This window comes from Eubalaena glacialis, chromosome 15, assembly GCF_028564815.1.
Source record: "Eubalaena glacialis isolate mEubGla1 chromosome 15, mEubGla1.1.hap2.+ XY, whole genome shotgun sequence".
NCBI classification, from domain to species: Eukaryota; Metazoa; Chordata; class Mammalia; order Artiodactyla; family Balaenidae; genus Eubalaena; species Eubalaena glacialis.
In genome coordinates, this window is record NC_083730.1 from 25,148,150 (window position 1) to 25,166,510 (window position 18,361).

The following is an 18,361-nucleotide window of genomic DNA, read 5'->3' on the forward strand; positions in this document are numbered from 1 at the left end:
TATACATATGTTCCCATATCTCTTCCCTCTTGCATCTCCCTCCCTCCCACCCTCCCTATCCCACCCCTCTAGGTGGTCACAAAGCACCGAGCTGATCTCCCTGTGCTATGCGGCTGCTTCCCACTAGCTATCTATTTTACATTTGGTAGTGTATATATGTCCATGACACTCTCTCACCCTGTCACATCTCACCCCTCCCCCTCCCCATATCCTCAAGTCCATTCTCTAGTAGGTCTGTGTCTTTATTCCCATCTTGCCACTAGGTTCTTCATGACCTTTTTTTTTTCCTTAGATTCCATATATATGTGTTAGCATACTGTATTTGTTTTTCTCTTTCTGACTTACTTCACTCTGTATGACAGACTCTAACTCCATCCACCTCATTACAAATATCTCCATTTCATTTCTTTTTATGGCTGAGTAATATTCCATTGTATATATATGCCACATCTTCTTTATCCATTCATCCGATGATGGACACCTAGGTTGCTTCCATGTCCTGGCTATTGTAAACAGAGCTGCAATGAATATTTTGGTACATGACTCTTTCTGAATTATGGTTTTCTCAGGGTATACGCCCAGTAGTGGGATTGCTGGGTCGTATGGTAGTTCTATTTGTAGCTTTTTAAGGAACCTCCATACTGTTCTCCATAGTGGCTGTATCAATTTACATTCCCACCAACAGTGCAAGAGTGTTCCCTTTTCTCCACACCCTCTCCAGCATTTATTGTTTCTAGATTTTTTGATGATGGCCATTCTGACCGGTGTGAGATGATACCTCATTGTAGTTTTGATTTGCATTTCTCTAATGATTAATGATGTTGAGCATTCTTTCATGTGTCTGTTGGCAATCTGTATATCTTCTTTGGAGAAATGTCTATTTAGGTCTTCTGCCCATTTTTGGATTGGGTTGTTCGTTTTTTTGTTATTGAGCTGCATGAGCTGCTTGTAAATCTTGGAGATTAATCCTTTGTCAGTTGCTTCATTTGCAAATATTTTCTCCCATTCTGAGGGTTGTCTTTTGGTCTTGTTTATGGTTTCCTTTGCTGTGCAAAAGCTTTTAAGTTTCATTAGGTCCCATTTGTTTATTTGTGTTTTTATTTCCATTTCTCTAGGAGGTGGGTCAAAAAGGATCTTGCTGTGATTTATGTCATGGAGTGTTCTGCCTATGTTTTCCTCTAAGAGTTTGATAGTGTCTGGCCTTACACTTAGGTCTTTAATCCATTTTGAGTTTATTTTTGTGTATGGTGTCAGGGAGTGTTCTAATTTCATACTTTTACATGTACCTGTCCAATTTTCCCAGCACCACTTATTGAAGAGGCTGTCTTTTCTCCACTGTATATGCTTGCCTCCTTTATCAAAGATAAGGTGACCATATGTGCGTGGGCTTATCTCTGGGCTTTCTATCCTGTTCCATTGATCTATATTTCTGTTTTTGTGCCAGTACCAAACTGTCTTGATTACTGTAGCTTTGTAATATAGTCTGAAGTCAGGGAGCCTGATTCCTCCAGCTCCATTTTTCGTTCTCAAGATTGCTTTGGCTATTCGGGGTCTTTTGTGTTTCCATACAAATTGTGAAATTTTTTGTTCTAGTTCTGTGAAAAATGTCAGTGGTAGTTTGATAGGGATTGCCTTGAATCTGTAGATTGCTTTGGGTAGCAGAGTCATTTTCACAATGTTGATTCTTCCAATCCAAGAACATGGTATATCTCTCCATCTATTTGTATCATCTTTAATTTCTTTCATCAGTGTCCTATAATTTTCTGCATACAGGTCTTTTGTCTCCTTAGGTAGGTTTATTCCTAGATATTTTATTCTTTTTGTTGCAATGGTAAACGGGAGTGTTTTCTTAATTTCACTTTCAGATTTTTCATCATTAGTATACAGGAATGCAAGAGATTTCTGTGCATTAATTTTGTATCCTGCTACTTTACCAAATTCATTGATTAGCTCTAGTAGTTTTCTGGTAGCATCTTTTGGATTCTCTATGTATAGTATTATGTCATCTGCAAACAGTGACAGCTTTACTTCTTCTTTTCCGATTTGGATTCCTTTTATTTCTTTTTCTTCTCTGATTGCTGTGGCTAAAACTTCCAAAACTATGTTGAATAATAGTGGTGAGAGTGGGCAACCTTGTCTTGTTCCTGATCTTAGTGGAAATGGTTTCAGTTTTTCACCATTGAGGACAATGTTGGCTGTGGGTTTGTCATATACGGCCTTTATTATGTTGAGGAAAGTTCCCTCTATGCCTACTTTCTGCAGGACTTTTATCATAAATGGGTGTTGAATTTTGTCGAAAGCTTTCTCTGCATCTATTGAGATGATCATATGGTTTTTCTCCTTCAATTTGTTAATACGATGTATCACGTTGATTGATTTGCGTATATTGAAGAATCCTTGCATTCCTGGAATAAACCCCACTTGATCATGGTGTATAATCCTTTTAATGTGCTGTTGGATTCTGTTTGCTAGTATTTTGTTGAGGATTTTTGCATCTATGTTCATCAGTGATATTGGCCGGTAGTTTTCTTTCTTTGTGACATCTTTGTCTGGTTTTGGTATCAGGGTGATGGTGGCCTCGTAGAATGAGTTGGGGAGTGTTCCTCCCTCTGCAATATTTTGGAAGAGTTTGAGAAGGATAGGTGTTAGCTCTTCTCTAAATGTTTGATAGAATTCGCCTGTGAAGCCATCTGGTCCTGGGCTTTTGTGTGTTGGAAGATTTTTAATCACAGTTTCAATTTCAGTGCTTGTGATTGGTCTGTTCATATTTTCTATTTCTTCCTGGTTCAGTCTCGGCAGGTTGTGCATTTCTAAGAATCTGTCCATTTCTTCCAGGTTGTCCATTTTATTGGCATAGAGTTGCTTGTAGTAATCTCTCATGATCGTTTGTATTTCTGCAGTGTCAGTGGTTACTTCTCCTTTTTCATTTCTAATTCTATTAATTTGAGTCTTCTCCCTTTTTCTCTTGATGAGTCTGGCTAATGGTTTATCAATTTTGTTTATCTTCTCAAAGAACCAGCTTTTAGTTTCATTGATTTTTGCTATTGTTTCCTTCATTTCTTTTTCATTTATTTCTGATCTGATCTTTATGATTTCTTTCCTTCTGCTAGCTTTGGGGTTTTTTTGTTCTTCTTTCTCTAATTGCTTTAGGTGCAAGGTTAGGTTGTTTATTCGAGATGTTTCCTGTTTCTTGATGTAGGCTTGTATTGCTATAAACTTCCCTCTTAGAACTGCTTTTGCTGCATCCCATAGGTTTTGGATCGTCGTGTCTCCATTGTCATTTGTTTCTAGGTATTTTTTGATTTCCCCTTTGATTTCTTCAGTGATCACTTCGTTATTAAGTAGTGTATTGTGTAGCCTCCATGTGTTTGTATTTTTTACAGATCTTTTCCTGTAATTGATATCTAGTCTCATAGCGTTGTGGTCGGAAAAGATACTTGATACGATTTCAATTTTTTTAAATTTACCAAGGCTTGATTTGTGACCCAAGATATGATCTATCCTGGAGAATGTTCCATGAGCACTTGAGAAAAATGTGTATTCTGTTGTTTTGGGGTGGAATGTCCTATAAATATCAATTAAGTCCATCTTGTTTAATGTATCATTTAAAGCTTGTGTTTCCTTATTTATTTTCATTTTGGATGATCTGTCCATTGGTGAAAGTGGGGTGTTAAAGTCCCCTACTATGATTGTGTTACTGTCGATTTCCCCTTTTATGGCTGTTAGTATTTTCCTTATGTATTGAGGTGCTCCTATGTTGGGTGCATAAATATTTACAATTGTTATACCTTCCTCTTGGATCGATTCCTTGATCATTATATAGTGTCCTTCTTTGTCTCTTGTAATAGTCTTTATTTTAAAGTCTATTTTGTCTGATATGAGAATTGCTACTCCAGCTTTCTTTTGATTTCCATTTGCATGGAGTATCTTTTTCCATCCCCTCACTTTCAGTCTGTATGTGTCTCTAGGTCTGAAGTGGGTCTCTTTTAGACAGCATATATATGGGTCTTGTTTTTGTATCCATTCAGCCAGTCTGTGTCTTTTGGTTGGAGCATTTAATCCATTTACATTTAAGGTAATTATCGATACGTATGTTCCTATTCCCATTTTCTTAAATGTTTTGGGTTTGTTATTGTAGGTGTTTTCCTTCTCTTGTGTTTCTTGCCTAGAGAAGTTCCTTTAGCATTTGTTGTAAAGCTGGTTTGGTGGTGCTGAACTCTCTCAGCTTTTGCTTCTCTGTGAAGGTTTTAATTTCTCCATCAAATCTGAATGAGATCCTTGCTGGGTAGAGTAATCTTGGTTGTAGGTTTTTCTCCTTCATCACTTTAAGTATATCCTGCCACTCCCTTCTGGCTTGCAGAGTTTCTGCTGAAAGATCAGCTGTTAACCTTGTGGGGATGCCCTTGTGTGTTATTTGTTGTTTTTCCCTTGCTGCTTTTAATATGTTTTCTTTATATTTAATTTTTGATAGTTTGATTAATATGTGTCTTGGTGTGTTTCTCCTTGGATTTATCCTGTATGGGACTCTCTGTGCTTCCAGGACTTGATTAACTATTTCCTTTCCCATATTAGGGAAGTTTTCAACTATAATCTCTTCAAATATTTTCTCAGTCCCTTTCTTTTTCTCTTCTTCTTCTGGGACCCCTATAATTCGAATGTTGGTGCGTTTAATGTTGTCCCAGAGATCTCTGAGACTGTCCTCAGTTCTTTTCATTCTTTTTTCTTTATTCTGCTCTGCAGTAGTTATTTCCACCATTTTATCTTCCAGGTCACTTATCCGTTCTTCTGCCTCAGTTATTCTGCTATTGATCCCATCTAGAGTATTTTTAATTTCATTTATTGTGCTTTTCATCATTGCTTGGTTCCTCTTTAGTTCTTCTACGTCCTTGTTAAATGTTTCTTGCATTTTGTCTATTCTATTTCCAAGATTTTGGATCATCCTTACTATCATTATTCTGAATTCTTTTTCAGGTAGACTACCTATTTCCTCTTCATTTGTTAGGTCTGGTGTGTTTTGACCCTGCTCCTTCATCTGCTGTGTGTTTTTCTGTCTTCTCATTTTGCTTATCTTACTGTGTTTGGGGCCTCCTTTTCACAGGCTGCAGGTTTGTAGTTCTCGTTGTTTTTGGTATCTGTCCCCAGTGGCTAAGGTTGGTTCAGTGGGTTGTGTAGGTTTCCTGGTGGAGGGAACTAGTGCCTGTGTTCTGGTGGATGAGGCTGGATGTTGTCTTTCTGGTGGGCTCGTCCACGTCTGGTGGTGTGTTTGGGGGTGTCTGTGGCCTTATTATGATTTTAGGCAGCCTCTCTGTTAATGGATGGGGCTGTGTTCCTGTCTTGCTAGTTGTTTGGCATAGGGTGTCCAGCACTGTAGCTTGCTGGTCGTTGAGTGAAGCTGGGTCTTGATGTTGAGATGGAGATCTCTGAGAGATTTTCGCCGTTTGGTATTACGTGGAGCTGGGAGGTCTCTTGTGGACCAGTGTCCTGAAGTTGGCTCTCCCACCTCAGAGACACAGCCCTGATGCCTGGCTGGAGCACCAAGAGCCTTTCATCCACACGGCTCAGAATAAAAGGGAGAAAAAATGGAAAGAAAGAAAGCAAGAGGATAAAATAAAATAAAATAAAGCAACTATAATAAAAAATAAGAAAAAAAATTATTAATAAATTAAGAAAAAATTTTTTTTTAATTTTTAAAAATAGATTTATTAATTTTTATACTAAAAATAAGAAAAAAATTATTAAGAAAAAATTTATTAAGAAAAAAAATTTTTTAATTTTTTAAAATAAAAAATATGAAAAAACATTAAAAAAATTTTTTAAATTTTTTCAAAATAGAAAATAAGGAAAAAATTATTAAGAAAACATTTATTAGGGAAAAAAAATTTTTTTTAAGTAAAAAAAAACAAAAAAAAACAAAAAACGGACGGACCTAACCCTAGGACTAACGGTGAGAGCAAAGCTATACAGACAAAATCTCACCCAGAAGCATACACATATACACTCACAAAAAAAGGAAAAGGGGAAAAGTTAATATATCCTGCTCCCAAAGTCCACCTCCTAAATTTGGGATGATTCGTTGTCTATTCAGGTATTCAACAGATGCAGGCACATCAAGTTGTTTGTGGAGCGTTAATCCGCTGCTTCTGAGGCTGCTGGGAGAGATTTCCCTTTCTCTTCTTTGTTCGTACAGCTCCCGGGGTTCAGCTTTGGATTTGGACCCGCCTCTGCATGTAGGTCGCCTGAGGGCGTCTGTTCCCCGCCCAGACAGAACGGGGTTAAAGGAGCAGCTGATTCGGGGGCTCTGGCTCAGTCAGGCCGGGGGGAGGGAGCGGTACGGAGGAGGCGGGGCGAGCCTGCGGCGGCAGAAGCCGGGTGACGTTGCAGCAGCCTGAGGCGCGCAGTGTGCTCTCCCGGGGAAGTTGTCCCCGGATTACGGGAGCCTGGCCGTGGCGGGCTGCACAGGCTCCCGGGAGGGGCGGTGTGGAGAGTGACCTGTGCTCGCCCACAGGCTTTTCGGTGGCAGCAGCAGCAGCCCTAGCGTCTCATGCCCGTCTCTGGGGTCCGCGCTGATAACCGCGGCTCGCCCCCGTCTCTGGGGTCCGCGCTGGTAGCCGCGGCTCGCGCCCGTCTCTGGGGTTCGTTTAAGCGGCGCTCTGAATCCCCTCTCCTTGCGCGCCGCGAAACAAAGAGGCAAGAAAAAGTCTCTTGCCTCTTCGGCAGCTGCAGACTTTTTCTCGGGCTCCCTCCCGGCTAGCTGTGGTGCGCTAGCCCCTTCAGGCTGTGTTCACGCAGCCAACCCCAGTCCTCTCCCTGGGATCCGACCGAAGCCCGCGCCTCAGTTCCCAGCCCCCGCCCGCCCCGGCGGGTGAGCAGACAAGCCTCTCGGGCTGGTGAGTGCTGCTCAGCGCCGAGCCTCTGTGCGGGAATCTCTCCGTTTTTCCCTCTGCGTCCCTGTTGCTGTGGGATCCGCGCTGATAGCCGCGGCTCACGCCCGTCTCTGGAGCTCGTTTAGGCGGCGCTCTGAATCCCCTCTCCTTGCGCACGGCGAAACAAAGAGGCAAGAAAAAGTCTCTTGCCTCTTCGGCAGCTGCAGTCTTTTTCCTGGACTCCCTCCCAGCTAGCACCGAAGCCCGAGCCTCAGCTCCCCGTCCCCGCCCGCCCCGGCGGCTGAGCAGACAAGCCTCTCGGGCTGGTGAGTGCTGGTCGGCACCGCTCCTCTGCGGGAATCTCTCCGCACCACTGTGGCTGCGCTCTCCTCCGTGGCTCTGAAGCTTCGCCCCTCTGCTCCCCGCATTCTCTGCCCACGAAGGGACTTCCTAGTGTGTGGAAACCTTTCCTCCTTCACAGCTCCCTCCCACTGGTGCAGGTCCTGTCCCTATTCTTTTGTCTCTGTTATTTCTTTTTTCTTTTGCCCTACCCAAGTACGTGGGGATTTTCTTGCCTTTTGGGAGGTCTGACGTCTTCTGCCAGCGTTCAGTGGGTGTTCTGTAGGAGCAGTTCCACGTGTAGATGTATTTCTCATGTATCTGTGGGAAGGAAGGTGATCTCCGCGTCTTACTCTTCCGCCATCTTGCCCCTCTAGAAACTTTTTATGACATCGTAAGATCCTACTACATTTTAGACTATTAATGTTCCTGTTGAATTGAATTGAATGTTATATAAGGTGGGTGAGAAATAAGTAACTTTAACCTTATTTTATGGATTAAAGTGAAAAAATACAGGTAAAAAATTGACCTAATAGAGAAACAATAATCTGATCCCAAATCTAAAAGATTCTTGCACTTCTGCCAAGTTAACAGCCACCCCCATCCCCCAAACTTACCTTTGGCTTTTACACCATAGTGTGGCTTGATTTGGAATGCATCTATCCTAATATTTGGCATTGGAAACTTAAATTTATTGGAAGAGTGATTTGTTTAATGTTAGTTTAAAACAAAGGCATCTTAAATATTTAGTACAATTAAAAGAAAGGATTAAGAAAATGCTTAAAGATGGATTATATACATACTACATTTGGGGAGTATTTGAAAATTTTAGGTAATTAAGCTACTTGATATTGGGAAATAACTAATATAACAAAGGAAATCTCTCTATTTAAACTGATAGAGAAAGGGCCCTTTCACTCTAGGCACATGTGTGATGTCCTCTGTGGTAATCTCTCACCAAGTAACTGTGGTTTCAGACGAATGGTTTATCCTTAAATCTCTTCTTCCATTCTTTGGTGGTCATAGCTCAGAGCTTCAAAGGGGGCTGCTTAATTACCATATTTGTATTAGCAAATAAGTACCATTAAATTTCTGACTTTAGATTTCACACTTAAAACTCTTGAAATATGTCAGCTCCTCAGAGCTGTTCATCACCATTTATAGATGTATAAACACTCAAGGACATAGCTCTCAACACCCTGACATGATTGTCTTCGGGACTTCTGATGATCGTGAGGTCGTTTTTCCTAGGTTCCAAAGCCTAGTTTCACAACATATTCTAGGTTTCTTAGTACCTCCTTAAGCATGACTATATAAAATGAAAAAATAACGTTGGATGTAAGGACAAAACAAGGACCATCTTGGGAAGAGGACAAAATATAGTAGAAAAGAACACAAGGCTGGATTTTTATCCCAACCCTGGAAAAGTTACCTTTTTAAAAATCAGTTTCCTTATCTGTAAAATTCCCTAGCTAAGATCATATGAAAATATAGTGCTATAAACATGAAATAAGGTAATTCTCATAGCCAGCCTTGGTAGTATAGTCATTCTCACAGTGTTGATTCTGCCAATCCAAGAACATGATATATCTTTGCATCTGTTTGTATCATCTTTAATTTCTTTCATCAGTGTCTTATAATTTTCTGCATACAGGTCTTTTGTCTCCTTAGGTAGGTTTATTCCTAGGTATTTTATTCTTTTCGTTGAAATGGTAAATGGGAGTGTTTCCTTAATTTCTCTTTCAGATTTTTTGTCGTTAGTGTATAGAAATGCAAGAGATTTCTATGCATTAATTTTGTATCCTGCTACTTTACCAAATTCATTGATTAGCTCTAGTAGTTTTCTAGTAGCATCTTTGGGATTCTCTATGTATAGTATCATGCCATCTGCAAACAGTGACAGTTTTACTTCTTCTTTTCCGATTTGGATTCATTTTATTTCTTTTTCTTCTCTCATCTCTGTGACTAAAACTTCCAAAACTATGTTGAATGATAGTGGAGAGAGTGAGCAACCTTGTCTTCTTCCTGATCTTAGAGGAAATGGTTTCAGTTTTTCACCAGTGAGAAAGATGTTGGCTGTGGGTTTGTCATATATGGCCTTTATTATGCTGAGGTAAGTTCCCTCTATGCCTACCTTCTGGAGGGTTTTGATCATAAATGGGTATTGAATTTTGTCTAAAGTTTTTTCTACATCTATTGAGAGGATCATATGGTTTTTCTCCTTCAGTTTGTTAATATGGTGTATCACATTGAATGATTTGCGCATATTGAAGAATCCTTGCATTCCTGGGATAAACCCCACTTGATCATGGTGTATAATCCTTTTAATGTGCTGTTGGATTCTGTTTGCTAGTATTTTGTTGAGGATTTTTGCATCTGTGTTCATCAGTGATACTGGTCTGTAGTTTTCTTTTTTTGTGACATCTTTGTCTGGTTTTGGTATCAAGGTGATGGTAGCCTCGTAGAATGAGTTTGGGAGTGTTCCTTCCTCTATATTTTGGAAGAGTTTGAGAAAGATAGGTGTTAGCTCTTCTCTAAATGTTTGATAGAATTCACCTATGAAGCCATCTGGTCCTGGGCTTTTGATTGTTGGAAGATTTTTAATCACAGTTTCAATTTCAGTGCTTGTGATTGGTCTGTTTATATTTTCTGTTTCTTCCTGGTTCAGTCTTGAGAGGCTGTGCTTTTCTAAGAATGTGTCCATTTCTTCCAGGTTGTCTATTTTATTGGCATATAGTTGCTTGTAGTAATCTCCATGATCCTTTGTATTTCTGCAGTGTCAGTTGTTACTTCTCCTTTTTCATTTCTAATTCTATTGATTTGAGTCTTCTCCCTTTTTTTCTTGATGAGTCTGGCTAGTGGTTTATCAATTTTGTTTATCTTCTCAAAGAACTAGCATTTAGTTTTATTGATCTTAGCTATTGTTTCCTTCTTTTCTTTTTCATTTATTTCTGATCTGATCTTTATTATTTCTTTCCTTCTGCTATCTTTGGGGTTTTTTGGTTCTTTTTCTCTAACTGCTTTAGGTGTAAGGTTAGGTTGTTTATTTGAGATGTTTGTTGTTTCTTGAGGTAGGGTTGTATTGCTATACTTCCCTCTTAGAACTGCTTTTGCTGCCTCCCATAGGTTTTAGGTCGTCGTGTTTTCATTGTCATTTGTTCCTAGGTATTTTTTGATTTCCTCTTTGATTTCTTCAGTGATCTTTTGGTTATTTAGTAGTGTATTGTTTAGCCTCCATGTGTTTGTATTTTTTACAGATCTTTTCCTGTAATTGATATCTAGTCTCATAGCGTTGTGGTTGGAAAAGATACTTGATACGATTTCAATTTTCTTAAGTTTACCAAGGCTTGATTTGTGACCCAAGATATGATCTATCCTGGAGAATGTTCCATGAACACTTGAGAAAAACGTGTATTCTGTTGTTTTTGGATGGAGTGTCCTATAAATATCAATTAAGTCTATCTGGTCTAATGTGTCTTTTAAAGCTTTTGTTTCCTTATTTATTTTCATTTTGGATGATCTGTCCATTGGTGAAAGTGGGGTGTTAAAGTCCCCTAGTATGATTGTATTACTGTCGATTTCCCCTTTTATGGCTGTTAGCATTTGCCTTAAGTACTGAGGTGCTCCTATGTTGGGTGCATAAATATTTACAATTGTTTTATCTTCTTCTTGGATTGATCCCTTGATCATTATGTAGTGTCCTTCTTTGTCTCCTGTAATAGACTTTATTTTAAAGTCTATTTTGTCTGACATGAAAATTGCCACTCCAGCTTTCTTTTGATTTCCATTTGAATGGAATATCTTTTTCCATCCCCTCACTTTCAGTCTGTATGTGTCCCTAGGTCTGAAGTGGGTCTCTTGTAGACAGCATATATACAGGTCTTGGTTTTGTATCCATTCAGCCAATCTATGTCTTTTGGTTGGAGTATTTAATCCATTTACATTTACGGTAGTTATCGATATGTGTGTTCCTATTACCATTTTCTTAATTGCTTTGGGTTTGTTATTGTAGGTCGTTTCCTTCTCTTGTGTTTCCTGCCTAGAGAAGTTCCTTAAGGATTTGTTGTAAAGCTGGTTTGGTGGTGCTGAATTCTCTTAGCTTTTGCTTGTCTGTAAAGGTTTAAATTTCTCCATCGAATCTGAATGAGATCATTGCTGGGTAGAGTAATCCTGGTTGTAGGTTTTTCCCTTTCATCACTTTAAATATGTCCTGCCACTCCCTTGTGGCTTGCAGAGTTTCTGCTGAAAGACCAGCTTTTAATTTTATGGGGATTCCCTTGAATGTTATTTGTTGCTTTTCCCTTGCTGCTTTTAATATTTTTTCTTTGTATTTAATTTTTGATAGTTTGATTAATATGTGTCTTGGCATGTTTCTCCTTGGATTTATCCTGTATGGGACTCTCTGTGCTTCCTGGACTTGATTGACTATTTCCTTTCCCATATTAGGGAAGTTTTCAACTATAATCTCTTCAAATATTTTCTCAGACCCTTTCTTTTTCTCTCCTTCTTCTGGGACCCCTATAATTTGAAGGTTGGTGCGTTTAATGTTGTCCTAGAGGTCTCTGAGACTGTCCTCAATTCTTTTCATTCTTTTTTCTTTATTCTGCTCTGCAGTAGTTATTTCCACTATTTTATCTTCCAGGTCACTTATCCGTTCTTCTGCCTCAGTTATTCTGCTATTGATTCCTTCTAGAGAATTTTAAATTTCATTTATTGTGTTGTTCATCATTGTTTGTTTGCTCTTTAGTTCTTCTACTTCCTTGTTAAACATTTCTTGTATTTTCTCCATTCTATTTCCAAGATTTTAGATCATCTTTACTATCATTACCCTGAATTCTTTTTCAGGTAGACTGCCAATTTCCTCTTCATTTGTTTGGTCCGGTGGATTTTTACCTTGCTCCTTCATCTGCTGTGTATTTCTCTGTCTTCTCATTTTGCTTAGCTTACTGTGTTTGGGGTCTCCTTTTTGCAGGCTGCAGGTTCATAGTTTCTGTTGTTTTTGGTGTCTGCCCCCAGTGGCTAAGGTTGGTTCAGTGGTTGTGTAGGCTTCCTGGTGGAGGGGACTCGTGCCTGTGTTCTGGTGGATGAGGCTGGATCTTGTCTTTCTGGTGGGCAGGAAACGTCTGGTGGTGTGTTTTGGGGTCTGTGGACTTATTATGATTTTAGGCAGCCTCTCTGCTAATGCGCGCGGTTTTGTTACTGTCTTGCTAGTTGTTTGGCCTAGGGTGTCCAGCACTATAGCTTGCTGTTCGTTGAGTGGAGCTGGGTCTTAACGTTGAGATGGAGATATCTGAGAGAGCTTTCGCCATTTGATGTTACGTGGGGCCGGGAGGTCTTTGGTGGGCCAATGTCCTCAACTCGGTTCTCCCACCTCAGAGGCTCAGACCTGACACCCGGCTGGAGCACCAAGACTCTGTCAGCCACCCAGCTCAGAAGAAAATGGAGGAAAAAAAGAAAGAAAGAAAAAGCGAGAGAGAGAGAGAGAGTGAGAGACAGAGACAGAGAGAGAGAGAGAGGGAGGGAGGGAAAAGAGAGAGAGAGAGGAAGGAAGGGAGGGAGGGAGGGAGGGAGGAAGGAAGGAAGGAAGGAAGAAAATACAATAAAATAAAGTTATTAAAATAAAAAAAATTTTTTAATTATTAAAAATAAAAAATTTTAAAAATAGTTTAAAAAGAAAAAGAAACAGAGAGCGACAAAACCAAAAAACAAATCCACCAATGATAACAAGTGCTAAAAACTATACAAAACAAACAAAACAAAACGGACAGACAGAAAGAACCCTCGGACAAATGGTAGAAGCAAAGCTATACAGACAAAATCACACAAAGAAGCATATACATACACACTCACAAAAGGAGAAAAAGGAAATATATATTTTAAAAAAAGGAAAAGAGCAACCAAATCAATAAGCAAATCTCCCAATGATAATAAGCTCTAAATACTAAACTAAGATAAACATAAAACCAGAAACAAATTAGATGCAGAAAGCAAACCCGAAGTCTACAGTTGATCCCAAAGTACACCGCCTCAATTTTGTGATGTTTCGTTGTCTATTCAGGTATTCCACAGTTGCAGGGTACATCAATTTAATTGTGGAGATTTAATCCACTGCTCCTGAGGCTGCTGGGATAGATTTCCCTTTCTCTTCTTTGTTTGCACAGCTCCTGGAGTTCAGCTTTGGATTTGGCCGCACCTCTGTGTGTAGGTCGCCTGAGGGTGTCTGTTCCCCCGCCCAGACAGGACAGGGTTAAAGTAGCAGCTGATTAGGGGGCTTTGGCTCACTGAGGCCAAGGGGAGGGAGGGGTACGGAATGCGGGGTGAGCCTGCGGTGGCAGAGGCCCGCGTGACGTTGTAATAGCCTGAGGCACAACATGTGTTCTCCTGGAGAAGTTGTCCCTGGATCACAGGACGTTGGGAGTGGCGGGCTGCACGGGCTCCCAGGAGGGGAGGTGTGGATAGTGACCTGTTTTTGCACACAGGCTTCTTGGTGGCTGCATCAGCAGCCTTAGCATCTCATGCCCGTCTCTGGGGTCCACGCTGATAGCTGTGGCTTGTGCCCATCTCTGGAGCTCACTTAGGCAGTGCTCTGAATCCCCTCTCCTCACGCACCCCGAAACAATGCTCTCTTGCCTCTTAGGCAGTTCCAGACTTTTTCCTGGACTCCCTCCCAGCTAGCTGTGGTGCACTAGCCCCCTTCAGGCTGTGTTCACACAGCCAACCCCAGTCCTCTCCCTAGGATCTGACCTCCGAAGCCCGAGCCTCAGCACTCAGCCCCCACCCCCCACCCGCCCCAGCAGGTGAGCAGACAAGCCTCTCAGGCTGGTGAGAGCTGGTCGGCACCCATCCTCTGTGTGGGAATCTCTCTGCTTTGCCCTCTGCACCCCTGTTGCTGTGCTCTCCTCCACGGCTCTGAAACTTCCCCCCCCCGCCCATCCCCGGTCTCTGCCAGTGAAGGGTCTTCCTATTGTGTGGAAACTTTTCCTCCTTCACAGCTCCCTCCCAGAGGTGCAGGTCCCAACCCTATTCTTTTGTCTCTGTTTTTTCTTTTTTCTTTTGCCCTACCCAGGTATGTGGGGATTTTCTTGCCTTTTGGGAAGTCTGAGGTCTTCTGCCAGCATTCAGTAGGTGTTCTGTAGGAGCTGTTCCACATGTAGATGTATTTTTGATATATTTGTGGGGAGGAAGGTGATGTCCACGTCTTACTCCTCCGCCATCTTGAAGCTGTCCCCCGGACGGTTTATTCTTTATTGTCTATCAGTTTCTTGGAAGTGTGGCTAGTAGTACTGAGTAGTAGTAATAATAATAGCAACTATTTATTGAATACTTGCTTGTGCCAGATAATACAGTAAACACTTAATGCCCACGATTTCACTTAACCTTAACGATAACTCTTAAGACGATACAACAGTCATATTTTACCACTGAAAAAATTTGAGTATCAAGAGAGTTTAAAGAACATCCATATAGCCAAGATTTGAACTGTCCATCTAGCTCCAGAACCTGTGGGCTTTCTACAGTATCCTACTGCCTCTAGTCCAGTATCCATTTATAGTATCACTGAGGATTTCTTTTCTCTAAGGGATACTTTACACTTAAAGTATCACTTAGTAAATATACCCATTTTCAAACCTGTTATCTTTGCAAAGAATGACTGAAGATAAATTAAAATAACCTTGCAATGTAATTTAAGTAGGAAAAAAAAACAGGATAATTAACCATTGATAGGACTGGACAATTCTCAGTTAGAAATAAGTTTGTGAATAAGGATTTTTATCAGTGTTTTGATTGTTTTAAGGTGAATGAAGCTTTTGCTCCCCAGTACTTGGCAGTTGAAAAGAGTTTGGATCTTGACCCAAGTAAAACCAACGTGAATGGAGGGGCCATTGCTTTGGGTCACCCATTAGGGGGATCTGGATCAAGAATTACTGCACACCTGGTTCATGAATTAAGGTACATGCTAGAAATTGTTGCTTTTCAGATTTGCTATCTTTTGTGTAAATGCATGAATTTAGGTTTCCCCAAAACAATCCAGCATTTTTCATTCTTCTTCATACCGCGTCGCACTGCTTCTCACCAGGAACAGGTTATTTGGGTACCCCTTTTTCAGTAGACCTTATAGATGTCTCAGTTGACTTGTTGGTGCTTCTGCTCTTGGGATGCTCGCTCTTACTCACATTTGCAGTGCAGCCACTCAGCACGTGTTCACTGAGGGCCTAGCGTACATCTGGCCCCATCCCTGGTGCTGGTGCAGAGCAGCGAGCCCGTGATGAGGCCCTGGTTCTCATGGCACTTGCATTCTAGTGCCAGTTATAGGAGTAAGACACAATTTTTTAAGAAAACAAAATACTGATCCAGGTGCTGTCATTTAAGAAACCTAAGCAAACTGACAATTTGGGTCTGAGCTAAGTTTTTCCTTCATTGTTTCCAGGGTTCCAGGAGGAGCCTTCTGTGTGTTTGATACTTTTCAGTTTTAATAGAAGAGCTCCTCCTTCTGTACTGTGTATTTTGGATCATTTTGCTCTGTTAGTAGGGAAATTGCAAACAAAACCAAATATGTCAGGGCAGAAAATCACTCTGCCTCCCTGTGAAGTTAAGGTAAATGGGACTCCTATTTCACTTAATGATTGAGATGAAATGAGTGATTGATGTGCACAAAAAATAATTCCTTGATGGTTTCTCAAGGTTATTCTATCAAGACTGAAGAATTAGAGCAGATGGTACTTTAAAGGTGTCTGATTTTTATGAAAGGGACATGAAATGTTTCTAAATTATCTGACCTTTCATATGGACAAACTTCAGTAATTATACTTATTCTAAGGTTCATAAAAATCTAAAACAAATAAATCAAAGGGGCTGAGTATTGACTCCCCCTTCTTCAACTTCCAGTTTATGCCAATTGCCTCCTGTCCTCACTCCTTCCTCACAGCAGCCTAAGCTTTTATATTTGTTTCAGCCTCCCTCTTCTGTGTTACTACTTTTTTTTAAAAATAAGAATATTCAGCTTTCTAAATTCTTTCTCCTCTTTTCTCCAATATTGAGGACTGGAAAAAAGATTGAGCTGATGAGCTGAACAAGAATGAATAATGCAAATGTGACCATTATAAATACTATTTACTTAATTATCTAATTCTGTACATTCTTTATTCAAGTAGATTTCAGCCACTGCTTTCTTTCTTAGGCGTCGGGGTGGAAAATACGCTGTAGGATCGGCCTGCATTGGAGGGGGCCAAGGAATTGCGGTCATCATTGAGAACACAGCTTGAGAAGAGCAGGGAGCCTGCCCTGGTCCACGCTCACATGACTTGGCTAGGCCACAGTACGCCAGGTGACCTTCAGAGAAGTGTGAAGGTCATGCCATGCCCTACACTGAGAGTGATTGAGTTTGGTCAAGGAATGGTGAGGCAAAGATGCATTTATCATGAACAAGAGCCCATGCCAGAATAAATTCTCTCAAGTTTGTACCAAATATGCTGCATTGCTGAACTAAAATCCAACTATAGAAGGCCTTAAACGGAATTGTATCCTTGCCAAATAACCACCGCTTATGTCTTAGATAATATGATTGCAGGGAAATTGAATAAATTCTGCCTTAACTTCAGCTAATCCTTTCCTATCGTTTCTTGTATTTTTCTAAATTTTTAATTGAGGTAAAATACACATAACATAAAATTTACCATCTTAATCATTTTTAAGCCTATAGTTCAGTGGCATTAAATACATTCACATTGTTATGCAACCATCACCACAATGCATCTCCAGAATTCTTTTCATCTTGCAGAACTGAAACTCTACACCCATTAAACAACTCTCCATTCCTCCCTCTCTGCAGCCCTTGGCAACCACCTTCTGCTTTCTGTCTCTATGCAGCTAACTCCGACAGGTCCCTCATGTAAGTGGAATCATACAGCATTTGTCCTTTTGTGCCTGGCTTATTGCACTTAGCATAATGTTCTCAAGTTCATCCATGTTGTATCATGTGTCAGAATTTTCTTCTTTTTTAAGGCTGAATAATATTCCATTATAGATAGATAGATAGATAGATACCACATTTTGTTTTTTCTCTCATCTGTTGATGGACATTTGGGTTGCTGCCACCTCTTGGCTATTATGACTAATGCTGCTCTAAACATGGGTGTACAGATATGTATTCATGGCCTTGCTTTCAGTTCTTTCAGGTATATACTGAGAAGTGGAATTCCTGAATCATATGATAATTCTGTTTTTAATATTTCAAGGAATTGCCATACTGTTTTCCGTAGCACCTATACTATTTTACACTCCCACCATTATCACACAAGTGTTTAAATTTTTCCACATCCTCACCAATACTTGCTGTTTTCTGTTTCTTTTTTATAATAGCCATTTTAATTAGTATGAAGTGGGAGGATTGGTTCAAGATGGCGGAGTAGAGGGACATGCACTCACTCCCTCTTGCAAGAGCACTGGAATCACAACTAACTGCTGAACAGTCATCAACAGGAAGACACTGGAACTCACCAAAAAAATACCCCACATCCAAAGACAAAGGAGAAGCCCCAATGAGACGGTAGAAGGGGCGCAATCACAATAAAATCAAATCCCATAACTGCTGGGTGGAGAACACTTATATGACAGAAGTCCACCCACTGGGGTGAAGGTTCTGAGCCCCACGTCGGGCTTCCCAACCTGGGGGTCCGGCAATGGGAGGAGGAATTCCTAGAGGATCAGACTTTGAAGGCTAGCAGGATTTGATTGCAGGACTTCGACAGGACTGGGGGAAACAGAGATTCCACTCTTGGAGGGCACACACAAAGTTGTGTGTGCATCAGGACCCAGGGGAAGGAGCAGTGGCCCCATAGAAGACTAAACCACACCTACCTGCTAGTGTTGGAGGGTCTCCTGCAGAGGCAGGGAGTGGCTGTGTCTCACCGTGAGGACAAGGACACTGGCAGCAGAAGTTCTGGGAAGTACTTCTTGGCGTGAGCCCTCCCAGAGTCTGCCATTAGCCCCACCAAAGAGCCGGGTAGGCTCCAGTGTTGGGTCGCCTCAGGCCAAACAGCCAACAGGGAGGGAACCCAGCTGCACCCATCAACAGTCAAGCAGATTAAAGTTTTACTGAGCTCTGCCCACCACCAGTCCCTCCCATCAGAAAACTTACACAAGCCTCTTAGAAAGCCTCA

General features: G+C 40.9%; 1 protein-coding gene across 2 annotated transcripts in view; it reads left to right on the forward strand.

The window, feature by feature from the left end:
- The window catches only part of ACAA2 (acetyl-CoA acyltransferase 2), a 49,382-nt gene extending 32,577 nt beyond the window's left edge, over window positions 1–16,805 (forward strand). For both annotated transcript variants that reach the window (XM_061168928.1, XM_061168929.1), the window contains exons 9-10: window positions 14,998–15,152; window positions 16,381–16,805. In XM_061168928.1, the coding sequence (XP_061024911.1) occupies window positions 14,998–15,152; window positions 16,381–16,465 (240 nt within the window). In that variant the 3' untranslated portion in view covers window positions 16,466–16,805. The remainder of the gene's footprint in view (window positions 1–14,997; window positions 15,153–16,380) is intronic.
- Window positions 16,806–18,361: the final 1,556 nt, after the last annotated feature.